General features: G+C 34.6%; 1 protein-coding gene and 1 non-coding gene across 2 annotated transcripts; one reads left to right on the top strand and one right to left on the bottom strand.

Moving 5' to 3' along the window:
• Nucleotides 1-347: 347 nt before the first annotated feature.
• On the bottom strand, nucleotides 348-455 carry LOC112739137 (small nucleolar RNA R71). Its single transcript, XR_003170076.1, has one exon. It is a non-coding gene; the product is annotated as a small nucleolar RNA R71 (small nucleolar RNA).
• A 14,924-nt stretch (nucleotides 456-15,379) lies between these two features.
• Nucleotides 15,380-19,083, top strand: LOC112732278 (uncharacterized). The gene is made up of 4 exons (XM_025780937.3): nucleotides 15,380-15,690; nucleotides 16,763-17,341; nucleotides 18,233-18,272; nucleotides 18,400-19,083. Exons 1-4 carry the CDS (start codon nucleotides 15,633-15,635, stop codon nucleotides 18,656-18,658), a joined length of 936 nt encoding a protein of 311 aa, XP_025636722.1. The 5' UTR covers nucleotides 15,380-15,632; the 3' UTR covers nucleotides 18,659-19,083.
• The last annotated feature ends 4,237 nt before the right edge of the window (nucleotides 19,084-23,320 follow it).

Below are 23,320 nucleotides of genomic sequence, written 5' to 3'. Positions count from 1 at the left end.
CTGCACCAAATTCCAATTTACATGGAAGAAGCATCTCTATCCCTACCATTGGAGCAAACAATTTTGAGCTGAAACCTCAGCTAGTTTCTCTAATGCAACAAAATTGCAAGTTTCATGGACTTCCATCTGAAGATCCTTTTTAGTTCTTAACTGAATTCTTGCAGATATGTGATACTGTTAAGACTAATGGAGTAGATCCTGAAGTCTACAGGCTCATGCTTTTCCCTTTTGCTATAAGAGACAGAGCTAGAATATGGTTGGATTCTCAACCTAAAGATAGCCTGAACTCTTGGGATAAGCTGGTCAAGGCTTTCTTAGCCAAGTTCTTTCCTCCTCAAAAGCTGAGTAAGCTTAGAGTGGATGTTCAAACCTTCAAACAGAAAGAAGGTGAATCCCTCTATGAAGCTTGGGAGAGATACAAGGAACTGACCAAAAAGTGTCCTTCTGACATGCTTTCAGAATGGACCATCCTAGATATATTCTATGATGGTCTGTCTGAATTAGCTAAGATGTCATTGGATACTTTTGCAGGTGGATCCATTCACCTAAAGAAAATGCCTGCTGAAGCTCAAGAACTCATTGACATGGTTGCTAATAACCAGTTCATGTACACTTCTGAGAGGAATCCTGTGAGTAATGGGACGCCTCAGAAGAAGGGAGTTCTTGAAATTGATACTCTGAATGCCATATTGGCTCAGAATAAAATATTGACTCAGCAAGTCAATATGATTTCTCAGAGTCTGAATGGAATGCAAGCTGCATCCAACAGTACTCAAGAGGCATCTTCTGAAGAAGAAGCTTATGATCCTGAGAACCCTACAATAACAGAGGTGAATTACATGGGTGAACTATATGGAAACACCTATAATCCCTCATGGAGAAATCACCCAAATCTCTCATGGAAGGATTAACAAAAGCCTCAACAAGGCTTTAATAATCGTGGAAGAAATAGGTTTAGCAATAGCAAGCCTTTTCCATCATCCACTCAGCAACAGACAGAGAACTCTGAACAAAATACCTCTAATTTAGCAAACTTAGTCTCTGATCTATCTAAGGCCACTGTGAGTTTCATGAACAAAACAAGGTCCTCCATTAGAAATTTGGAAGCACAAGTGGGCCAGCTAAGTAAAAGAATCACTGAAACCCCTTCTAGTGCTCTCCCAAGCAATACAGAAGAGAATCCAAAAGGAGAGTGCAAGGCCATTGAATTAATTACCATGGCCGAACCTGTAAGGGAGGTTGATGACGTGAATCCCAAGGAGGAAGACCTCCTGGGATGTACTGTGATCAATAAGGAGTTTCCCTCTGAGGAACCAAAGGAATCTGAGACTCATCTAGAGACCATAGAGATTCCATTGAACCTCCTTATGCCATTCACGAGCTCTGAAGAGTACTCTTCTTCTGAAGAGAATGAAGATGTTACTGAAGAGCAAGTTGCCAAGTTTCTTGGTGCAATCATGAAGCTGAATGCCAATCTATTTGGTAATGAGACTTGGGGAGATGAACCATGTGTTAATCAAATGTAAAACCATATGCATTGATACTCTTGTATATACTTTATTGCAAAAAGAAAAAAAATATATGTGAAAATAAAAAGGAAGAAAAAATATATATATATATATATATATATGTAGAAATCAAAAGAAAAAGAAAAAAAAAGAAAGAAAAGAAAAAGAAAAGAAAAGTAATAAAAAGGGGACAAAATGCCCTAAGTGAAGCCTAATATAATAATCAATGCATATGTGTTGTGATCAATGAAAAGAGAATGCATGAGCATGTGAAAAAGTGAGAAAAATGGATAGTTAGGTTAGCTTTGAAATTGTATAGGATGTCATAGGTTAGGTGGGAAGTTTAAGCTTATCAAAGATTCAAATTTCAAGCTCACTTGACCAAATATGCATCCTACCTTGACCCTAGCCCCATTACAACCGATGAAAAGACCTCATGATAATTGTATGCATGCATGAAATAATTGTTGATTGTTAGATGAAAAACAAATCTTGGAAAGCATGATTAGGGGAGAATTGAGAGGATCAACCCTAAACACTTGAGCAAATAGAGTGCAAACACATCCGGTGAGGGTTTGATGCTCAATTACGTATTTTCACCTATGATCATCATTCTTCATGCAAGTTTGTAAAAATATTTAATAGCTCAATTCAATTGTAGTTTGGCATGGTTGTTAATACCTTTGGCCCTTGTGCTTATATATATATTCTTGGGAATTGATTTATTTTGACCAAGCAATTGCATTCATTTAGATAGTTTGCATATAGGTAGTTTGCATTTAGATTAGATTTCATTGAGTAAATGTTGATACCCTTTGCTTTCTCTTGGTTTAAGCATGAGGACATGCTTGGTTTAAGTGTAGGGAGGTTGATAAACCCCATTTGTAGGATTTATCTTGTGCTTGATTTAGGGGATTTTATAACTTTATACCCACATTTATCCAATGAAATAGCATGGTTTTATAACTTCTTCTTTAATTGTGCTTAAGAGTGAACACATGCTTTTTAGGACTTAGAATAGCTAAAATAATTCACCTTGATTCCATTATATGCCTTGATATGTTTGTTGAGTAATTTCAGATTTAGGAGGCAAAGATTGGATCAAGGGAATGAAGGAAAAGCATGTAAAAATAGAGAACTCATAAAGAAATGAAGGAATCTCAAAAGCTGTCAAGCCGAACTCTTTGCATTTAATCGACCATAACTTGAGCTACAGAGGTCCAAATGATGCGGTTCCAGTTGTGTTGGAAAGCTAACATCCGGAGCTTCAAAATTATATAAGATTTACCATAGTTGCATCATGTTTAGAGGGCGCGCACACGGCATGTATGCATACGCACCGATTTGGACGAGATTCATTAAAAGCAATTAGTGGCCAGCGAATTCTAAAGCCTTGTGGGCCCAATCTAACTTATATTTGATGCTATACCCAAGGATTGAAGAGGGATGAGACATCTAGTCATTAGTTTAATTTTATTTTAGTTTTATCATGCTTTAGTTAGTTTCTAGAGAGAGAAGCTCTCACTTCTCTCTAGGATTAGGAGAAGGTTAGATCTAGATTAGGAAATCTTAGATATAGGTTTAATTCATGCTTTGATTTACTTTTCCTTTGTAATTTCTTCTTCTTCTACATTTCCTCTCTCTAGTTTAGCATTTAATTCATGTAATTCTCTACTTTTATGTTGATGCATTTTTGTTCTTCTATTTTCCTTTAATGCAATTTATGATTTATGTTCCTTTATTGATTTGTTGTTGTTTAATTCTTTGCAATTGAGTAGTGTAGATTTACTTTCCATGCAATTTTACTATGCTTTTGTTTTGTGCCTTCTAAGTGTTTGATGAAATGCTTGGTTGGACTTTAGTGTAGATTTTGTTCCTCTTAGCTTTGGTAGAGTAATTAGTGATGCTTGAGTTATCTAATGCCTTTGTTGATTGATAATTAGAAGTTGCTAATTGATTTGGATACCACTAAAGCTAGTCTTTCCCTTGGGAGTTGGCTAGGACTTGTGGAATCAAGTTGATTCATCCACTTGACTTTTCTCCATAGTTAGAGGTTAACTAAGTGGTAGCAATGGGTAATTGTGGTCACAATTGAGGAGGATAACTAGGATAGAACTTCTAATTCTCACAACCTTACCAAGAGCTTTCTAGTTGTTAGTTTATTTTCATTGCCATTTACTTTTCATGCCTCTTCATTGTAATTCCTAGGGAGAACAATCCGAGGTTCAATACTTCGGTTTATAAATTTAGGAGTTTGTACTTGTGACAAATAAATTTTTGTATGAAAGGATTATTGTTGGTTTAGAAACTATATTGCAACGAGACTTCATTTGTGAAATTCTAAACCACACAAAAATCCAATCATCAACCCCTCAGGATCTGTGGATCCCACAGGATCCCCACCTACCCCACCCTCTTTTCCATACCATCTTCACCACTCACATCCATCCATCATAAACCCCTCATACACACTATCACCCTCCCTTGGCCGAACCCACCACACATCTCCATCTCCTCCTTTCTTTCTTCTTTTGCTCGAGGACGAGCAAACATTTTAAGTTTGGTGTGGAGAAAACTCTGCTTTTTAATTTTCCATAACCATATGGCACCTTCCATGAGATTAGAGAAGATCAAAGAGGTATGAGGGAGGAGCAACAAAGGCAAGGAAGAGACATAGAGGAGCTCAAGAGCACCATTGGTTCTTCAAGACGATGAAGACGCCACCCTTACTAAGGTGGACCCGTTCCTTAATCTCCTTGTCTGTTTATTTTTTCTGTTTTCGTTCTCTATGCTTTATGTTTATTTATGTTTGTGTCTTTCTTACATGATCATTAGTGTCTAGTGTCTATGCCTTAAAGCTATGAATGTCCTATGAATCCATCACCTTTCTTAAATGAAAAATGTTTTTAATCACAAAAGAACAAGAAGTACATGATTTCGAATTCATCCTTGAAATTAGTTTAATTATTTTGATGTGGTGACAATACTTTTTGTTTCTCTGAATGAATGATTGAACAGTGCATATGTCTTTTGAATTTGTTATTTATGAATGTTAAAATTGTTGGCTCTTGAAAGAATGATGAAAAAAGAGAAATGTTATTTGATAATCTGAAAAATCATAAAATTGATTCTTGAAGCAAGAAAAAGCAGCGAAAAGCAAAAGCTTGCGAAAAAAATGGCAAAAAAAAAAGAAAAAGAAAAAGTAAGCAGAAAAAAACCAAGAGCTCTTTAAACCAAAAGGCAAGAGCAAAAAGCCAGTAACCCTTTAAACCAAAAGGCAAGGGTAAAATAAAAAGGATCCAAGGCTTTGAGCATTAATGGATAGGAGGGTCCAAAGGAATAAAATCCTGGCCTAAGCGGCTAAACCAAGCTATCCCTAACCATGTGCTAGTGGCGTGAAGGTGTCAAGTGAAAAGCTTGAGACTGAGCGGTTAAAGTCGAGGTCCAAAGCAAAAAGAGTGTGCTTAAGAACTCTGGACACCTCTAATTGAGGACTTTAGCAAAGCTGAGTCACAATCAATAAAGTAGCTGTGTTTAAGAATCAACATACTGAACTAGGAGAATCAATAACACTATCTAAATTCTGAGTTCCTATAGATGCCAGTCATCCTGAGCTTCAAAGGATAAAGTGAGATGCCAAAACTGTTCAGAGGCAAAAAGTTACTAGTCCCGCTCATTTAATTGGAACAAAGTTTCATTGATATTTTGGAATTTATAGTATATTTTCTTCTTTTTATCCTATTTGATTTTCAGTTGCTTGGGGACAAGCAACAATTTAAGTTTGGTGTTGTGATGAGCGGATGATTTATACGCTTTTTATAGCAATGTTTTTAAGTAGTTTTCAGCATATTTTAATTAATTTTTGGTATATTTTTATTAGTTTTTATTCAAAATTTACATTTCTGGACTTTACTATGAGTTTGTGTATTTTTCTATGATTTCAGGTATTTTCTGGCTGAAATTGAGGGACCTGAGCAAAAATCTGATTCAGAGGCTGAAAAAGGACTGCAGATGCTGTTGGATTCTGACCTCCCTGCACTCGAAATGGATTTTCTGGAGCTACAGAAGACCAATTTGCACGCTCTCAATTGCGTTGGAAAGTAGACATCCAGGGCTTTCCAGTAATATATAATAGTTCATACTTTGCCTAAGTTTTGATGACGCAAATTGGCGTTTAACGCCAAGTCTTTACCCTATTCTGGCGTTAAACGCTAGAAATAGGTTACAAACCAGAGTTAAAAGCCAGAAACAGGCTACAACCTGGCGTTTAACTCCAAGAGAAGTCTCTACACGTGTAAAGCTCAATGCTCAGCCCAAGCACACACCAAGTGGGCCCCGAAAGTGGATTTCTGCACTATCTGCACTTAGTTACTTATTTTCTGTAAACCTAGGTTACTAGTTTAGTATTTAAACAACTTTTAGAGATTTATTTTCGCAGCTCATGACATTTTTAGATCTGAACTTTGTATCTTTGATGATATGAGTCTCTAAACTCCATCGTTGGGGGTGAGGAGCTTTGCTGTGTCTCGATGAATTAATGCAACTATTTCTATTTTCTATTCAAACACGCTTGTTTCTATCTAAGATATTCATTCGCACTTCAATATTTTGAATGTGATGATCCGTGACACTCATCACCATTCTCAACCTATGAACACGTGCCTAACAACCACCTCCATTCTACCTTAGATTGAATGAGTATCTCTTGGGTTCCTGGCTCATGAGTCTGATCGCCTCTCCTGACAACAGAATTTTTAGATCCGTGAGACCAGAGTCTTCGTGGTATAAGCTAGAATGCATTGGCAGTATTCTTGAGATCCGGAAAGTCTAAACCTTGTCTATGATATTCCGAGTAAGATCTGGGAAGGGATGACTGCAACGAGCTTCAAACTCGCGAGTGCTGGGCGTAGTGACAGACGCAAAAGGATCAATGGATCCTATTCCATCACAAGTGAGAACCGACAGATGATTAGCCATGTACATGGACCTTTTTCACTGAGAGGACGGATGGTAGCCATTGACAACGGTGATCCACCAACATACAACTTGCCATGGAAGGAGCCTTGCGTTCGTGAAGAAGATGACAGTAGGAAAGCAGAGATTCAGAAGACAAAGCATCTCCAAAACTCCAACATATTCTCCATTACTGCATAACAAGTATTTATTTCATGCTCTTTTATTCTTCGCAATTCAAACTGATAATCATAATTGATATCCTGACTAAGAGTTACAAGATAACCATAGCTTGCTTCAAGCCGACAATCTCCGTGGGATTCGACCCTTACTCACGTAAGGTATTACTTGGACGACCCAGTACACTTGCTGGTTAGTGGTACGAGTTGTAAAAAGTGTGATTTACAATTTCGTGCACCAACTTCTCTCTAGGTTTAGTGCATTTTGATCATTTTCTTGTCTGAATTTCTGAATTGGATCTTGTTGATTCTAGTTTTAATTACTTAATTTTAGTTTCTCTAGTATAATTTTGCATAGATCTTGTGTTAGAATTATGTTCTTCTCTTTATTTTTCCTTTCTCTTCTCATTTCGTGAACCTTGTTGATTTTGAACTTTTATTAGTACATTGATGTTTCCTATGATTTATAGTGTTGCTTAAGTTAGTTTCTATTGATAATTGTTAGTGGGTAATTTTAATTTCTAGTTAATTTTGTAAATTAGATATGTCTTTAGCTAGTGCCTACCATGTGTTTGATGAAATATTTTCATTGATTATGGAGTAGATTTCTATACTCTTGGCCTAGGCTAAGGGAATTGAGTGACCTTGAGTCATTGGGTATAATTAAATTGGTGATTAGAGAACCCTTGTTGGTCAAATTGATACCCGTGGATATTAGTCTATTACTAAGTCAATTAGTAGTTAGATTGGGACGTATAAGTTGAAGTTGATCAAGCCTATTTGACATATTTCAATTGTAGAAGTAGACGTGATGGGCTTGGTTCCTCATAATTGTCAATATATGGTTGTTAGACAAGGATGGTGATCTCAATTCCTATGCCTTAGTCAAGAGTTCTTTTGCATCTCATATTTGGAAACCCAAAATTCTAATTACTTAGTTCTTGCCTTAGTTAATTTTAGTTGTTTAGTTAGCTCTAGAATATAATTAGATTTATATAGTGTCTTATTAGATTGCCATTTACCTAGTTCTTGCTTTAACTGTTTTGATTTAAATTTCTTGCAATTTAAGTTTCTTATATGTTAAGTTTGCTAGCTTAAATTCTTGTTTATGACTCTCAACCCTGAAATTCTAACTAACCTTAATTCACACACTTGCCCATTCTCTTGAGGACGACCCGGGAGCAATACTCTCGGTTAGTTTTATTGGGTTGAACTTGTGACAACCATATTAAACTTTGATAGAGTGATTAGTTGTCGGTTTAGGACTATACATACAATGTGATCTTTATTGAAAAATTCTAGACCGACGATAAACCTTCCATCAGATGGCTTTGGAGAAGTGGAAGAAAAGTATGCAAAGTGGAAGATTTCATGAAGAAATAAAGGAGAAGAGTTTGGTGCGTGCGTACGCACACCTACCCCATACATACGCACAAGTGGAGCATTTTGGTACATGCGTACGCACATGTATCCGTGCTTACGCACACATGGTTGTGTGTACGCACAGGTACGAGCGTGTGCCTCATTTAGAAAGTCACGTGGCTCGTGTTTTTGAGGGGCCTCTTTGGCCCGAATATGAGTTTTGAAGCTTTGTCAAAAGGGGACAACATTGCAATACATACATACATCATATTAGCAAGTTTTAATAGGTTTTTAGTTAGTTTCTCTTAGAAAACACTCTCAATTCTTATTAAGGTTTTATTAGGGTTTACTATTTACATTTCAATCTTAGATTCTAACTTTTTCCACTGTAAGTTGTCCTTAATTTTCTCTTCATTTACACTATATTTATTCATACTTTCTTATAATTAAAGTTACTTTGTTGGTTTAGTTACTTGTGAATTCTTGACTTTTTTGTTAATGAATTTGATGTTTTGAGGATTATATATGTTTGATTAAGTTACTATTGTTGATTGTTTACATTGATTGGTTATAGTTTCAAGTATCTTTTGCAAATTACTATGTTTTATTATTGTGCCCACCAAGTGTTTGTTGAAATGCCCATTATGAATATGGAGTAGATTTTCACTCCTTGGCTTGGGGTTTTAGTAACTAGGATCCTAGAGTCATTAATGTCCAATATTAAGTGGTAATTTTGGGTTGTTAGTTGCTCTTGTTTCCACTAACGCTAGCTTTTTACTAAGCTTAATTAGTATGTTAGCTAGGATTTGTAGATTAAGGCCAATTATGCCTACTTAACTTTCTCTATTGTTTAGGGGTTAACTAAATGAGATTAACTCATTGTAATTGCCATGGTTGTAGTTATGACAAGGATAGGATTCCTTAACTCTCAACTGATCAACTCCAAGTCAATATTCTTTTATACAATTGAATTACATCTTCATTGATTTATTGCTCTAACCTTCCTTAGTTTGCATTAATTGTCTTTTAATCTGGTAATAGCTTAGTATTTGTTCCTATTCATGCTTGCTTAGTTTATTGTCTTGCTTGTTTGCTCATTCTAGCTCTTTACCATTTCATTATTTTAGTTCATTTAATTTCTAATTTCTTTAATTTCCGTCCTATGCGTGAAAAACTGCCCGAATTCGCAACCAAAGTTGCACACTTGATTGCTAGTCCAAGGAAAAATGACCCGGAAAGTAAAACTCCTGGTTTTTATTGATTTAAATTGTGACACTCTTCTTTTAAACTTTGATTCACGCTGTTTTGTCAGTTGGAAGCTATACTCACAATGGATCCACTCCATCAATTGGTGAAAATTCCTAATCGACGATCTGGCGTGCATCAATGGGTTGTAAAGGTGCAGGTTGAGTTATGGAAGGTTGGAAAAGTGAGTTGAGGGTGGGGATAGTTTAGAAATTTTATTAAAAAATCAACAAAAAATTAGGGTTTAGATACTTTTGTCTTATGGAACCCTTCTTTCATGGGAACTGTTAATTTTCTTAGTTTATAGGTACTTTTGTTAGCGTTCATAAATTTCATGGGTACTTTTTATAATTTTTTCCTTATAACTCAGCTTTAGTTTGCAAGAAACTCGAATTCGTAAAGATAAAATTATATTAAAATATAACATCTATTTTACATCATTACGATTTAATGATCACCAATAACTGACTATATAGACGTTGAATTCGTCTTATTCAATTATAAAAACAATTATAAGAAGGCAGAAGGTATACTTTTTTTAAAGTTAAGAAAAGAATCACTAATTAAAGAATACTTTTTAAGGGTGTAAGTTATTGAAGTGGATCAAAATTTTTCGTAAAACCGAACTGAAATTTATAACAACCAAATAAAAATAAAAAAAATCAATTTTTTTGTTTTTTTGAATTAAATCGATCGATTCAGTTCGGTTTTCGGTTGTCTTGGCAAAAACTAAATTGAACCGAATCGAACCAAAGAAGTGGTTCAGTAATGCTTTTTTTTACCAAATTACCCTTTAACCTAATAGAAAAATTCCCAAATTCCTAACTCTAACTCCCTTTCAGCTTTCAAACAGCCACCCCACAAGCCCATAACTCACATTTATCTTCATCTTCCATGCTTGAGAGAATGAGAGCCTGAGAGAGCTAGAGAGCCAAAGAGCTAGAGAGTGTCGTTCCGCCGTCCTCCAGTCGCAAGTCATCCATCGTCGCTCTCAAGGACATCATCGCAACTGCAGCACCGTCATCTCCGTCACAGGCGTAGCAGAGAGCTGGAGAGCACCTCGTCTAGCCTGCGGCATCGTCCAATTCGTATCGTTGTCCAGTTCACGCCGTGGTCCAGTCTACACTGTCGTCCAGTCGTGCCGTCGTCCAGTTTGTGCGGTCATCCAGTCCGTGCCGTCATAGCAAACCCTAAACTAAGCAGTTCTTCTCCGTCACTAAGTAGCACTCGCTGTCACCGAGCAGTTCCTCTTCATCGCCAAGTAGTCCTCTCCGTCACCGAGCAACAGCCTCAGTTCAAGTCCTCTCCTGCAACTTACAGTGTCTTCTTCTGTGGTTAGTAACTTAGTATGTTCACAATTTTTTGCATAAAATTTGTTGTTGTTACTAGTCTGTTGGAAACTTCTCAACTTTTTGAATGTTATAAGTTGATAATGGAAGAATCTTTGACATTATTATCCCTATAATTTTGTCGTTGTTGCTGGTCTGTTAGAAACTCTCAATTTTTTTGAATGTTATAAGTTGATAATGATAGAATCTTCAACTTTATTATGGTTATAATTTTGTTGTTGTTGCTGGTCTGTTGGAAATTTCTCAATTTTTTTTAATGTTATAAGTTGATAATGGTAGAATCTTCAAACTCATTATGGCTATAATTTTGTTGTTGTTACTGGTCTGTTCTTGATTAGGTTGATGAGTTTGAATAAAATTTTTGAATAAAATTACTGTCTCTAATTATTGTTGCTGGTCTGTTCTTGATTAGGTTGATGAGTTTGAAAAATATTTTTTAATAAAATTACTGTATTTTGTTGTTCATTGTTATGTTTATATATATGCAGCTAACAAGCAATGAACAACCCAGTGAACCAATGCCTGAAGTTACAGGTGAAAATGTTGAGTCCATAGTACGTTCTTCAACAGACAGCGGTGTGCTTACCAAACTCCCGCTCTATCCTAAGTCAAAGAAGAGGAAGTTTGATTTAACTAATGTGAGTGCAACTCCTACAAATCCAGCTCCAAGCAATATGGAAACTGATGAAGAGGATGACAAGGATGAACCCAATGAAGATAACAGAAAACCTTCTATACCTAGATCTTGGACTTGGAAATACTTTACAAGGGATCCTAAGTCTAAGCCATCACATCCTAGGGCTAAATGTAATTGGTGTGGTGCATCATATGCATGTGACTCTCATAGAAATGGTACAACTAATATGCGATATCATTTGTTGAATCAATGTAAAAAATTTTCTAGGGACTCGGGTGACCCTAGTCAAATAATCCTTATCTTTCAACAAGAATGAGGTGGATTTGTATTTGATGGATGGTTTAGAGAAGTCTCGTGATCAAAATACTTTTGATATATTGAATTAATGGAAGGTGAATTCTAATAAGTATCCTATCTTATCCCAAATAGCTAGAGATGTTATCCCAAATAGCTAGAGATGTTTTAGCAATGCTGGTCTTGACTGTTGCTTCAAAATCGGCTTTTAGCACTGGTGGACGAGTGCTTAACTACTACAGAAGTTCTCTAACTCCAAAGACAGTTGAGGCGTTGATTTACACACAAAATTGGCTTCGTGCTTCTCTAATAACAACTGATTTTGAGGAACTTATTGAGGAGTTTGAGAAACTTGAATTAGGTATGTAAAAATGAAATTTGAAGTTCCTTTTATAGTTTTTGTTTATAATTTATAATCTATATTGATTTCTTTATTTTGTTTTTGTAGAAATTGCACCAACTGGAGAAGATGATGATGAATCTAGTGTGAATTCAGATTAAGCATGGTGGTTGTTTTGGTTTTTATTTAGTTTTAAAGAGGTTGTTTCGATTTTTATTTAATTTTAAAGTTTTATTTTTGTTGTTTGTTAGACATTTCTAATTGTCTTTGTTTTTATGTTCAATTATTGGGCTAAGTTGAAATTGTATTAAATTTGGATGTGATATACTGTTGTTATTTTAGTTTATTGATTATTTTAAATTTCATTTTATGGTGATTAAATTTTTTATTATTAACTTTTTAAAAAATCGAAAAAATAACCGAATCAAACCGTTATTGGTTCGGTTCGGTTCGATTCAGTTGTCCTACAAACAACAAACCGAACAGTTGATAGTGAAAAAAAACCGAATAAGTCGATTCGAAATTTTTGGTCTAAAACCGAACCGAATCAATTACATCCCTAATTAGAAGAACCCATATTTCATATTTTCGATGATACGAGTTATATCTCTCCTAATTGAAAGGAGGATTAATTGAAGAATCACAAGAGACGAGATTAATATACTTCGAAATATTTGCTGCACAGGTTCGGAACACCCCTCAAGTTTTAGACGTAAAATTGATGATAAATCTATGCAAAAAGATGGGTTAATTATATTAAAGAATTCAAGTTCCTTAACAATGACATATCTTAACCAAATTCTTGCTGGATAAGGAAGCAATATAAAGGCGATATCCCAGCTGATTCCCCAAAAAGAAACCGTCATATCTAAGTATTCCATAGCAAGTACTTATTCAAACGAAAAGAAAATGAACTGCGTTGAGACATGTGTTCGCCTAGAAAACATAGAGAAGGGGACAGCATTCTTCATGTACATAGCTTTAAAGCAAACAACAACTAAAGTACAGAACCAGTGTATCCTGCGACTATGTGCTTTAGCTTTTGGTTTAGTCCCATGAAACAGTGAAAAAGTAAACACGGAAATGAGCAAGAGAATACTGCAGATATGGCCACCTAATTAATTATATATTCGTTCTCTTTTATAAATAAAAGTTTAAGTAGGTTTGTCACACCGTTATCTTAATGACGAGTTTCCTTATTAGTTATGCCAACCAAAGTTCTGAAAATCGAACCGGTCATCGAATCGTTTTAGTTATTGATTTACTGATTTATTGATCTAACCGGTTCAATTATGGTCTAACCAAAAAAATCGTTTTATAATAAAATAATAAATAAATTATAAATAAATACTCTAAAACATAGTTATAATATAACATAAATTTTAATGTCTTCCAAATATATAGTACTACATCAACCAAAATCTAATTTAACATTTAATTTCATAATTATTAATAATATCATTCAATATATCACCATTGAAATCGTTAAGATAGTCATAAAAAACCAAAAAAAAAAATTGAATTAACCAAATCAATAACAAATATTCAATCATCTACTCCAAGCTAAGTTCAATATCATAGCATGATAAATCAGCAACAGCCAATAATGTAACCAGAAATTTCCAATCTCAAGGGCAAGATACCAAATTATCATTGAATCAGAAGGCAAAGAACTCTTGTTGTTAATGTTGTTGTTGTTGATTTTATCTAATCTTGATCTCATCCATGAAAAGGGCCAATGAAGGATGACAAGCCTCATCAAGCTCCTAAGGCTTGCCATTCTTGGGGCTGCCAACATTCCTATTATAGGTAACATGCCATTTTCACTGCCTATAAGCAACTGGACATAAGAAACATTCTCCACCTTCAAGTTTCAGTTTGGCATATCTCATCTATCTAAGTATCTATCTAACTTGTAACAAAATTTTTAGCCAAATTTTAACAAAGTTTCAGCACATTCTTAATAAAGAGTAACAAACTCTTCCAAATCTTCTGATGTTAAGCATATTAGAAAAATAAATCCAACTTTCAGGAGCCAGTAACAAAATTATGAAATTTGAACATCATCAAATACAGACCAAAACCATAATCAGAAAAATCAATGTCTAATCTTATTATTTATAAACATATTAAAAAAGGATGGACACTCACAAATTTAGCATGCTTTTGAAGTAGAACAAGAATGAGGAAAGATGAAATCAATGGTAACAAGATAGCAAGGCATGACAGAAACAGCAACAGAGGTAGCAGCACTGGCAGTTCAACAAGAGACTAAACAAATAATACTAAACACCAACAGCCCACACACTAACAGTAAATCACATAGTTAATAAAAAAATTACCTAGAACTAGAAGCTAGAAGAATCAAACAATTATTCAATCATAATTAATAAAAAATTATTCACAGAGCTTTACATTTCACTGACTTCAGTAAATCAGTAAATCAATTCACACTTCAGTGACTTCACAGTTCACAAAGCTTCACATAATCAAGCAATGCTTCAATCATAGTTTCATAGTTAATAAAAAAATTGACCTAGAAGAATCCTTCAACAGAGCATGCAAGAGGGAGACAGAGACACCGAGTGACCAAGACAAGGAACAGTGATGGAGCACCTTCGAACGAGCTTCAAACGGGACAGTGGTTGCGGAGGAGCACCTTCGGCGGTGGCGTGGCTACGCGACGGAGGAAGGTTGCGATGGCTGCGGGATGGAAGGGAAGGTTGATATCAATGGCTGCTGCGCGACGGAGGAAAAGTGAGCGAGCAAACAGTGGCTGCTCGAAGGAACGACGGCGGCGGCACGAGGCGCTGGCTGGACGGAGGTGAAGGACAGCCAAGAGCTCGATTGAGAGGAGCCCTGCCCTGGACTGAGTGTGAAAGAGGCAGAGCGTTCTGGAATGAGTGGAATCTGGATATGGGCATCTGACACGGGAGGATGGAATTAGGGCTAAGTACATATCTGGCAGCTGAAACAGCGGTATTTCGTTCTCCACTCAAAAAATCGGCTAGATCACGGTTCGATTTGACCGACCGATTCCTGACCGGTTTGCCAGTTCAATTGCGATTTTTAAAATCTATAATTTTAGCATTGGTTCGAGTTGTTTTCCTCAGTGATTCACGGTTCGACTAATTCGACCGTCCGGTCCGCACCGATTTTCAAAACCTTGATGCAAACAAATATTTCTTGGGTGTACATAAAAAATAAAAATTAAATTTATTATTTATAGAATATATATTAAAATATAAAATATATATTAAAAATAAATTAAATAATATATATTTATACACAAATATATATGACTCATAATTTGTGCGGACGTAACATTTTTGTTATGCCAAATATCGGTTGACTAATTCATTATGTTTTTTGTTATATATTTCATCTCTTAAGTGGCAGATTTGAATAATAAACAGATGAATCACCCTATTGCCTTTTACCGTTATATGCACCTTTTTCTCCTTTTCTTTCTTTTTTTTTTTTTAAAAAAGAAACTTCTCTCTTGCTTGCTAATTTCGACTTCTCTGATGCCTCCTTGCTCAAGTTTTATTATATTCTTCCTTCTCTCATTGATCCAAGAAAGCTATGATTCTCAGGTTTGTGGTATTAATGTATTATATAAAGAAGAGGTTTTAGAAAGATAAAGTTTTCTTTCACATCAACACAATAGAGATGCTTCTCTCTCTTCCAACTGAAGCATTTCTCATATAGGCTCATAGCTAAGAAGGAAAAGTAAGAAGACAAGCTTAGAAAAAACGTGCAGATATGGGGGCTCTAATTTGGCGCCTTGGGCTATTTTCCTTGTCTCTTCTCTTCACCTCAGGTGATTCTTTATATATATGGTTGGATCTTTGCTCTTAAAGAAGTTTCATTTAATAGATATAGTCATAGATGAATAGATGATTGAGTGTGACACCCTAATATAGTTAAGAGTGCAAAACGTGTATGACAAAAGGACAGGAATGCACTAACGGTGTGGGATTTTTATTTTTATAATATTGATGCCATGAGTTTTAGAAATGAATTCATCAATGGCCAAATGGTGGAAGTTAATCTTCAGGGATGATTGAGGATATTTTATTCTTTTCACCATCATTGTCAATTTGTCATGCATCCTTCAAGATTCAATTGCAAAGTGGTCAGAGATAAATTGTTGGGTGTATGTCACATTGCAACACAACTATATATATGTGGGTGCACGTCAAAATGCTATATATACTTTAAAAATTAACCATTATATATTTGTATATAAATATATATATTATTTAATTCATTTTAAATATGTATTTTATACGAATAATTAATTTGATAATTTATTTTTAATCTAAACATAACATAATTGATATTTAAGTTATAATTAGTTTCTATCTTTAAAAGTTGTTCTTTTATTTTTAGATGTAAATATATTTAAGTGGTGTACTGATGTATAAACATCTAATATTTTATTTTATTTTCAATGAGAATGAATTTATTATAAATAAATAACTATATAAGAAATTGGATATACGTAACTAAAAGCATATATATATATATATATATAAACACTATTTTTTTATTTTTTTCGTCCTCCTTTTCTGCCCTGATTCTTTTTATTTGGAATTTAATTTGTATATACTTGTAAACTGTAATAATATTTACAAAATATTAAACGATCTATTATAATTTACAAAAACATTATGACGAATATGCGTTAAATAATCATTAGAGAAAATAAATCTGATTACACATCAATTTTACCTGAACTCATTCATTAGTGAATTTCTCGAACCTGTGACTACATTTCTTCAACAAGCTCTGCCACCTAACTTGGAAGAAATCAAAGAAAATTAAACTTGGGTTAATAAGTTAGTATATTCAGATCACTAGTTCGGTCCTTACTATAATTTCTTTTCCAGGTCTAACTACGGCAACAATATTAAGAGATGAAGGACACCAAGAAATCTCATACCAATTTAATACTCAATTGGATTCAGTTCCCATAGTTAACCCTACAACACCAGGCACAGCAAGCCCATACCCAACATTAAACCCAACAACTCCTCAATCACCCTACACAACAAGACAAAGCCCACCAATACCAACAACTACAAGCCCACCCACTTACATGACTCCTACAAACCCCACCACATCCCCAAACACAAACCCAAACAATAGCCCATCAACAACCCCAACTACAATGCAAACAAGCCCAAATACAAATACAAATCCTACAACCCCAACGTCTCCTGCTATATCAGGAGGTCAATGGTGCATTGCAAGTGCGTCAGCACAGGACAAGGCTCTGAAAGTGGCTCTTGACTATGCTTGTGGGTATGGGGCTGATTGTTCAGCAATTCAACCCGGAGCAAGTTGTTATAACCCAAACACACTGAAAGATCATGCTTCTTATGCTTTCAACGACTACTACCAGAAGAATCCAGCACCTACTAGTTGTTCATTTGGAGGAACAGCAACACTTACAAACAAGGATCCAAGTAAGACTCTCATTAACTAACTATATGTTATGTATGCATTACTACTTCCTTAATTCCCTCATCATCAATTCAGTTTGAGTCCATGGTGGAAAATGTCAACTTTTTATTGTTTCGAGAGTCGGAACATTTATAACGCATTATTTTTATTAATAAAATTTAAAAATTATATAATATATTTTATCGGTCTAAGATAATATATATATATATATATATATATATATATACAAAATTATTTCCACTTATTTTTTCTTTTTTATATAATAGAGTTGTTTGGGTCACAATTAATTACTTTCTTCCTATAGAAACCTTATTATATAAATACTAAAAAAAATATAATAGAATTTTTACGGGAAGAAAATAATAAAAAATTAATTATGACCTAATTTTTTAAATACAAAGTTTTTATATCAAATTGAATTTTAAAAGTGAATAGTTAAAAGCAATAAGGAGTATCATAATAAATACGTTGGCAACATACGTTAAATATATTATTGCAGTATGCAACAAGTATTTTTAAAACGGACAAACTTATTGGATTTATTTATGAAATTCAAAAGAATAAAACTCAGTCAATAACTAAAGTGGCACAGATTTTCTTCCATATCATACCAATGTCAAGTTTTATGAAATATGAATCCTTTTGGGATTGTGAACTTCATTTACTTGACTCAATTTTCTAATGGCACAATTAAGTGTTAGTGTGTGCATATTTATTTATTTATTTATTAGAATTGTAAACTTATATTATGCTTATACGTCTGTCTATCTGTATTAAGTATGTGAACGTACTAAATTATTAGATTTGTGGCTTTGATCTTTGTACTAATCCATGATGAATATGTACTTGCATATTAGATTATTTGCTTCTCTAAAAATTTGAGACGATTTCAGGTAATGGGAACTGCCACTATTCGTCGTCCAAATCATCAAGGTGGGAAAACCTCCCTCCAGAAAATTTAACTATTAAATCAATCACTTTTTTGGTATATAAAACATAAAAACAGTTTATCCAATTCAATCCGACAATTAAATCTAATTCACCTTATGCAATCATGCAGCATGAGTCCACCAACATCAACATATGAAAGCCCACCAAATGGAATGATGAGTCCAACAACAGCAGGAGGAAGCACCATGACCCCAACTGCACCAGGAGGCACCACAATGACCCCATCAACACCAAGCATGACAATTCCTGATGGAGCGTCGGTTTATGGCCCAACTGGAAGCCCAAACAAAGCCACACCTCTTTCTCAATCCTTCATGCTTCTCTTTGTTACCGTGTATGGCAGCCAATGCGCTATTCACCTCATGTAGGGATTATTCATGCACCTAGCTGGATTCAAAGCAAGAGGCTCAATGAGCAGAAAACAAAAAAAAAAAAAAGAAACACCAAGGGGGTCTATTAGTATTGCTCATCATCTTCTTCTTCATGCGAATGACGGTATAAGCTGTGGAAATTAAAGGCCAAAAAAAAAAAAAAAAAAAAAGCTGTGGAAATTCATTCCAAAAAAAAAAAAAAAAAAGAGAAAAAAACTGTGGAAATTCACTTAAGATCATTTCCAGCCAGCAGCCTCTGTGCTCTAATATCTGAAAGACTTGCTAGTAATATTAGCATCTTTGCACATCCTTATAGTTTGATTATAAAGGCTAGGAGAGGTGATAGAGATAGGAAAGGTTTATAGGTTGTTGTAGACAGGTTTTACACACAGAAAAATAAATTATTATTATTATTATTATTATTATTATTATTATTATTATTATTATTATTATTATTGAGTCTTCTGTACAAAACCCTTAAATTAATATTATCAAGAATGCAAATTGAGACGCTTTTACTCGATTTTTTATTCCATTATTAACAACAAATAAATTAATAATTTTTCAGTTTTGTTTGACAATCTTAGTTTAAGAAGCGATTCTTTTTGTGGCTGTTTTAGCATCTCAATTATAGTTTCGGAAGTAATATTTAAAGGTCAAAAAATACAAGATGCTAAAAGTAAAATAAAATGCAGAAATTAAACGAGAAAGAAAGAATAAATAAAATTAAAGAACTTTAATGAAGAATAGAAAATAAAGTACAAGTTTAAATTCAAACTTCAGAAAAATTATTTAAGATTTTTATTTTTATTTTGTGATGCTAGAGGGGTTGACAATATTTTTGAGTTTTTAATTGTTTTTCAAGAAAAACTGAACTGATTATACCGTTTGCCCAAAAGTTTATTTACAGACTAACCTAATGTCAATTGATAATTATTCCTAGAATATTTTCGTCAGTTTTCAAACTTCAATTAATAACTGCTCCCGCACTTGTTGCTTCTTGACACTCTATTACTATTATTGATAAATGTTCCCGTATTTTCTATTTTGGTGCTCTATTGTTATTATTGACAGTTACATCTTTAACATAGCATACCTATAATTCTAGTATAGTTCAAATTTTGATTCAAACGACTCTTTTGCTAGTGTCAATTGAAAATTTTCTTAATGTATTGAAACTAACTTCTTAAAAATAATACAACATAAACTGAAAATAACATTATCTAATATTCTTTTGCTTAAACAACTATTTTTTCTTAAGTAATATTATTTTTTGTGTAACATGATACCCCTAAGATTTTTCATTTGAAGACATATAAAGATTGAAAGTCTGAAAATTTAATTATTTATTGAATGCTCTAATTAACTTTTATCTTAACTTCGACAAATTAAGGGTGTTAATTAATATTTATCTTAACTTTTGACACATTGAATTATGAATGTCAATTGACATTTTAATTGATAGTGTCAAGTGATTTTAAGTTGACAGTGTTAATTAACATTAAGAGTATCAAGAGTCTTTAAGTTGATAGTGTCAAATTGCACCAATTGATATTGAGAGTGTTAAATGTCTTTAAGTTGACATCCTTAACACATATCTGCTTGACACATTGAATAATAACCATTAAAATAGCGTTTAGCAATGAGTACTGAGACTGAGACTAGGGGATTAGAACTCAGTATTGTATTTAGTGGCCAGAGACTGAAACTAAAATTTTATTCTCTGTTTCTAAAATTTCAGTCCTTTCAGTACTGCCAAAAAGTGAGAACACAAAGGACTGAAGTTTTTGGAGATGGGACTAAAACTTTAATAACATTTTTTCTAAAAACACCCTTATTCAACTTTTTTAAATTTCAATTATACCACTCCCAAAGCCACCATCCACCATTCTCTGGACAGCATCGTCTCCTTCTCCTCCAACTATTGCTACCCACATGTTCTTCAGCCGCCACCATCTCCCTCTACCATAATCAATACAGTAGCAAGCAAAAGCAGATTTAACACAACATAACCATAGTAATCCACACAACCCAACAGAGAAGAACAACAAAGACCAACGAAGCAGAAGCAAAATAGAGAAAAATATCCACTACAAAAATGCTAAATACCATTGAATTTAGCGACAGACATTACCGATGGATTTTCTAACGATTACGAGTCGAAATTTATAACTTGAATAAGTTACCATCATACTTAAAATTCTGCACCTGAATCCGACGGTAAATAGAGGCGTCAAAGTTAATTTTATTAGCGTCATATTTTTCGTCAAAAAATTCCGACAGTAAATGATGAGCGGATAATTTATACGCTTTTTGGCACTGTTTTTAGTATGTTTTTAGTAGAATCTGGTTACTTTTAGGGTTGTTTTCATTAGTTTTTATGTTAAATTCATATTTCTGGACTTTACTATGAGTTTGTGTGTTTTTCTGTGATTTCAGGTATTTTCTGGCTGAAATTGAGGGACTTGAGCAAAAATCAGATTCAGAGGTTGAAGAAGGACTACTGATGCTGTTGGATTCTGATCTCCCTGCACTCAAAGTGGATTTTTTGGAGATATAGAACTCAAAATGGCGCGCTTCCAATTTCGTTGGAAAGTAGACATCTAGGGCTTTCCAGAAATATATAATAGTTCATACTTTGGCCAAGTTTAGATGACATAAAAGGGCGTTGAACGCCAGTTCTACGCTGCTGTCTGGAGTTAAACGCCAGAAACACGTCACAAGCTAGAGTTGAACGCCAGAAATATGTTACAAACTGGCGTTCAACTCCAAGAATGACCTCTACACGTGTAACATTCAAGCTCAGTCCAAGCACACACCAAGTGGGCCCCGAAAGTGGATTTATGCATCAATTACTTACTTCTGTAAACCCTAGTAACTAGTTTAGTATAAATAAGACTTTTTACTATTGTATTAGACATCTTATGATCTTCAGATCATCTTTGATCACGTTTTGGAGGCTGGCCATTCGGCCATGCCTGAACCTTTAACTTATGTATTTTCAACGGTAGAGTTTCTACACTCCATAGATTAAGGTGTGGAGCTCTGCTATTCCTCAAAGATTAATGCAAAGTACTACTGTTTTTCTATTCAATTCAACTTATTCCGCTTCTAAGATATTTATTCGCACTTCAACCTGAATGTGATGAACGTGACAATCATCATCATCCCCTATGAACGCGTGCCTGACAACCACTTCCGTTCTACCTTAGATTGAATGAGTATCTCTTGGATCTCTTAATCAGAATCTTTGTGGTATAAGCTAGATTGATGGCGGCATTCATGAGAGTCCGGAAAGTCTAAACCTTGTCTGTGGTATTCCGAGTAGGACTCTAGGATTGAATGACTATGATGAACTTCAAACTCGCGAGTGCTGGGCGTAGTGACAGACGCAAAAGGAGGGTGAATCCTATTCCAGTATGATCGAGAACCTCAGATGATTAGCCGTGCTGTGATAGAGCATTTGGACCATTTTCACAAGAGGATAGGATGCAGCCATTGGCAAGGGTGATGCCTCCAGACGATTAGCCATGCAGTGACAGCGCATCGGACCATTTTCCAGAGAGGATTAAAAGTAGCCATTGACAACGGTGATGTCCTTATATAAAGCCAGCCATGGAAAGGAGTAAGACTGATTGGATGAAGACAGCGGGAAAGCAGAGATTCAGAGGAACGAAAGCATCTCTATTCGCTTATCTGAAAATCTCACCAATGATATACATAAGTGTTTCTATCCTTATTTTATGTTTACTTATTATTTAATTTCGAAAACTCCATAACCTTTTGATATCTGCCTGACTGAGATTTACAAGGTGACCATAGCTTGCTTCATACCAACAATCTCCGTGGGATCGATCCTTACTCACATAAGGTTTATTACTTGGACGACCTAGTGCACTTGCTGGTTAGTTGTATCGAAGTTGTGAATGAAAAACGATTTATTAAGACGTGCGTACAGAGTTTCTGGCGCCGTTGCCTGAGATCACAATTTCGTGCACCAAGTTTTTGGCGCCGTTGTCGGGGATTGTTCGAGTTTGAACAACTGACGGTTCATCTTGTTGCTCAGATTAGGTAATTTTCTTTTTGTTTTATTTTCAAAAAAAAAATTTCAAAAATCTTTCAAAAATTTCTCCTTTGTTTTTGAAAAAAAAATTTTAAAATAAAAATGTTTTCAAAAATATATTTTTCTTCTGAATTTTTAAGAATGAATTCTATTGTTTTGATGAGCGGATAATTTATACGCTTTTTGACATTGTTTTTAGTATGTTTTTAGTAGGATCTAGTTACTTTTAGGGATGTTTTTAATAGATTTTGTGTTAAATTCACATTTCTGGACTTTACTATGAGTTTGTGTATTTTTCTGTGATCTCAGGTATTTTCTGGCTGAAATTGAGGGACTTGAGCAGAAATCAGATTCAGAGGTTGAAAAAGGACTGCTGATGCTGTTGGATTCTGACCTCCCTGCACTCAAAGTGGATTTTCTGGAGCTACAGAACTCGAAATGGCGCGCTTCCAATTGCGTTGGAAAGTAGACATCCAGAGCTTTCCAGCAATATATAATAGTCCATACTTTGGCCAAGAATTGACGACGTAAACTGGCGTTCAACGCCAGCCTTCTGCCCAAATCTGGCGTCCAGCACCAGAAAAGGATCCAAAACC

The sequence above is a fragment of the Arachis hypogaea genome, chromosome 13 (genome assembly GCF_003086295.3).
Source record: "Arachis hypogaea cultivar Tifrunner chromosome 13, arahy.Tifrunner.gnm2.J5K5, whole genome shotgun sequence".
NCBI classification, from domain to species: Eukaryota; Viridiplantae; Streptophyta; class Magnoliopsida; order Fabales; family Fabaceae; genus Arachis; species Arachis hypogaea.
Note: the sequence above shows the minus strand (reverse complement) of the source record. Positions and strands in the feature narration are given on the sequence as shown.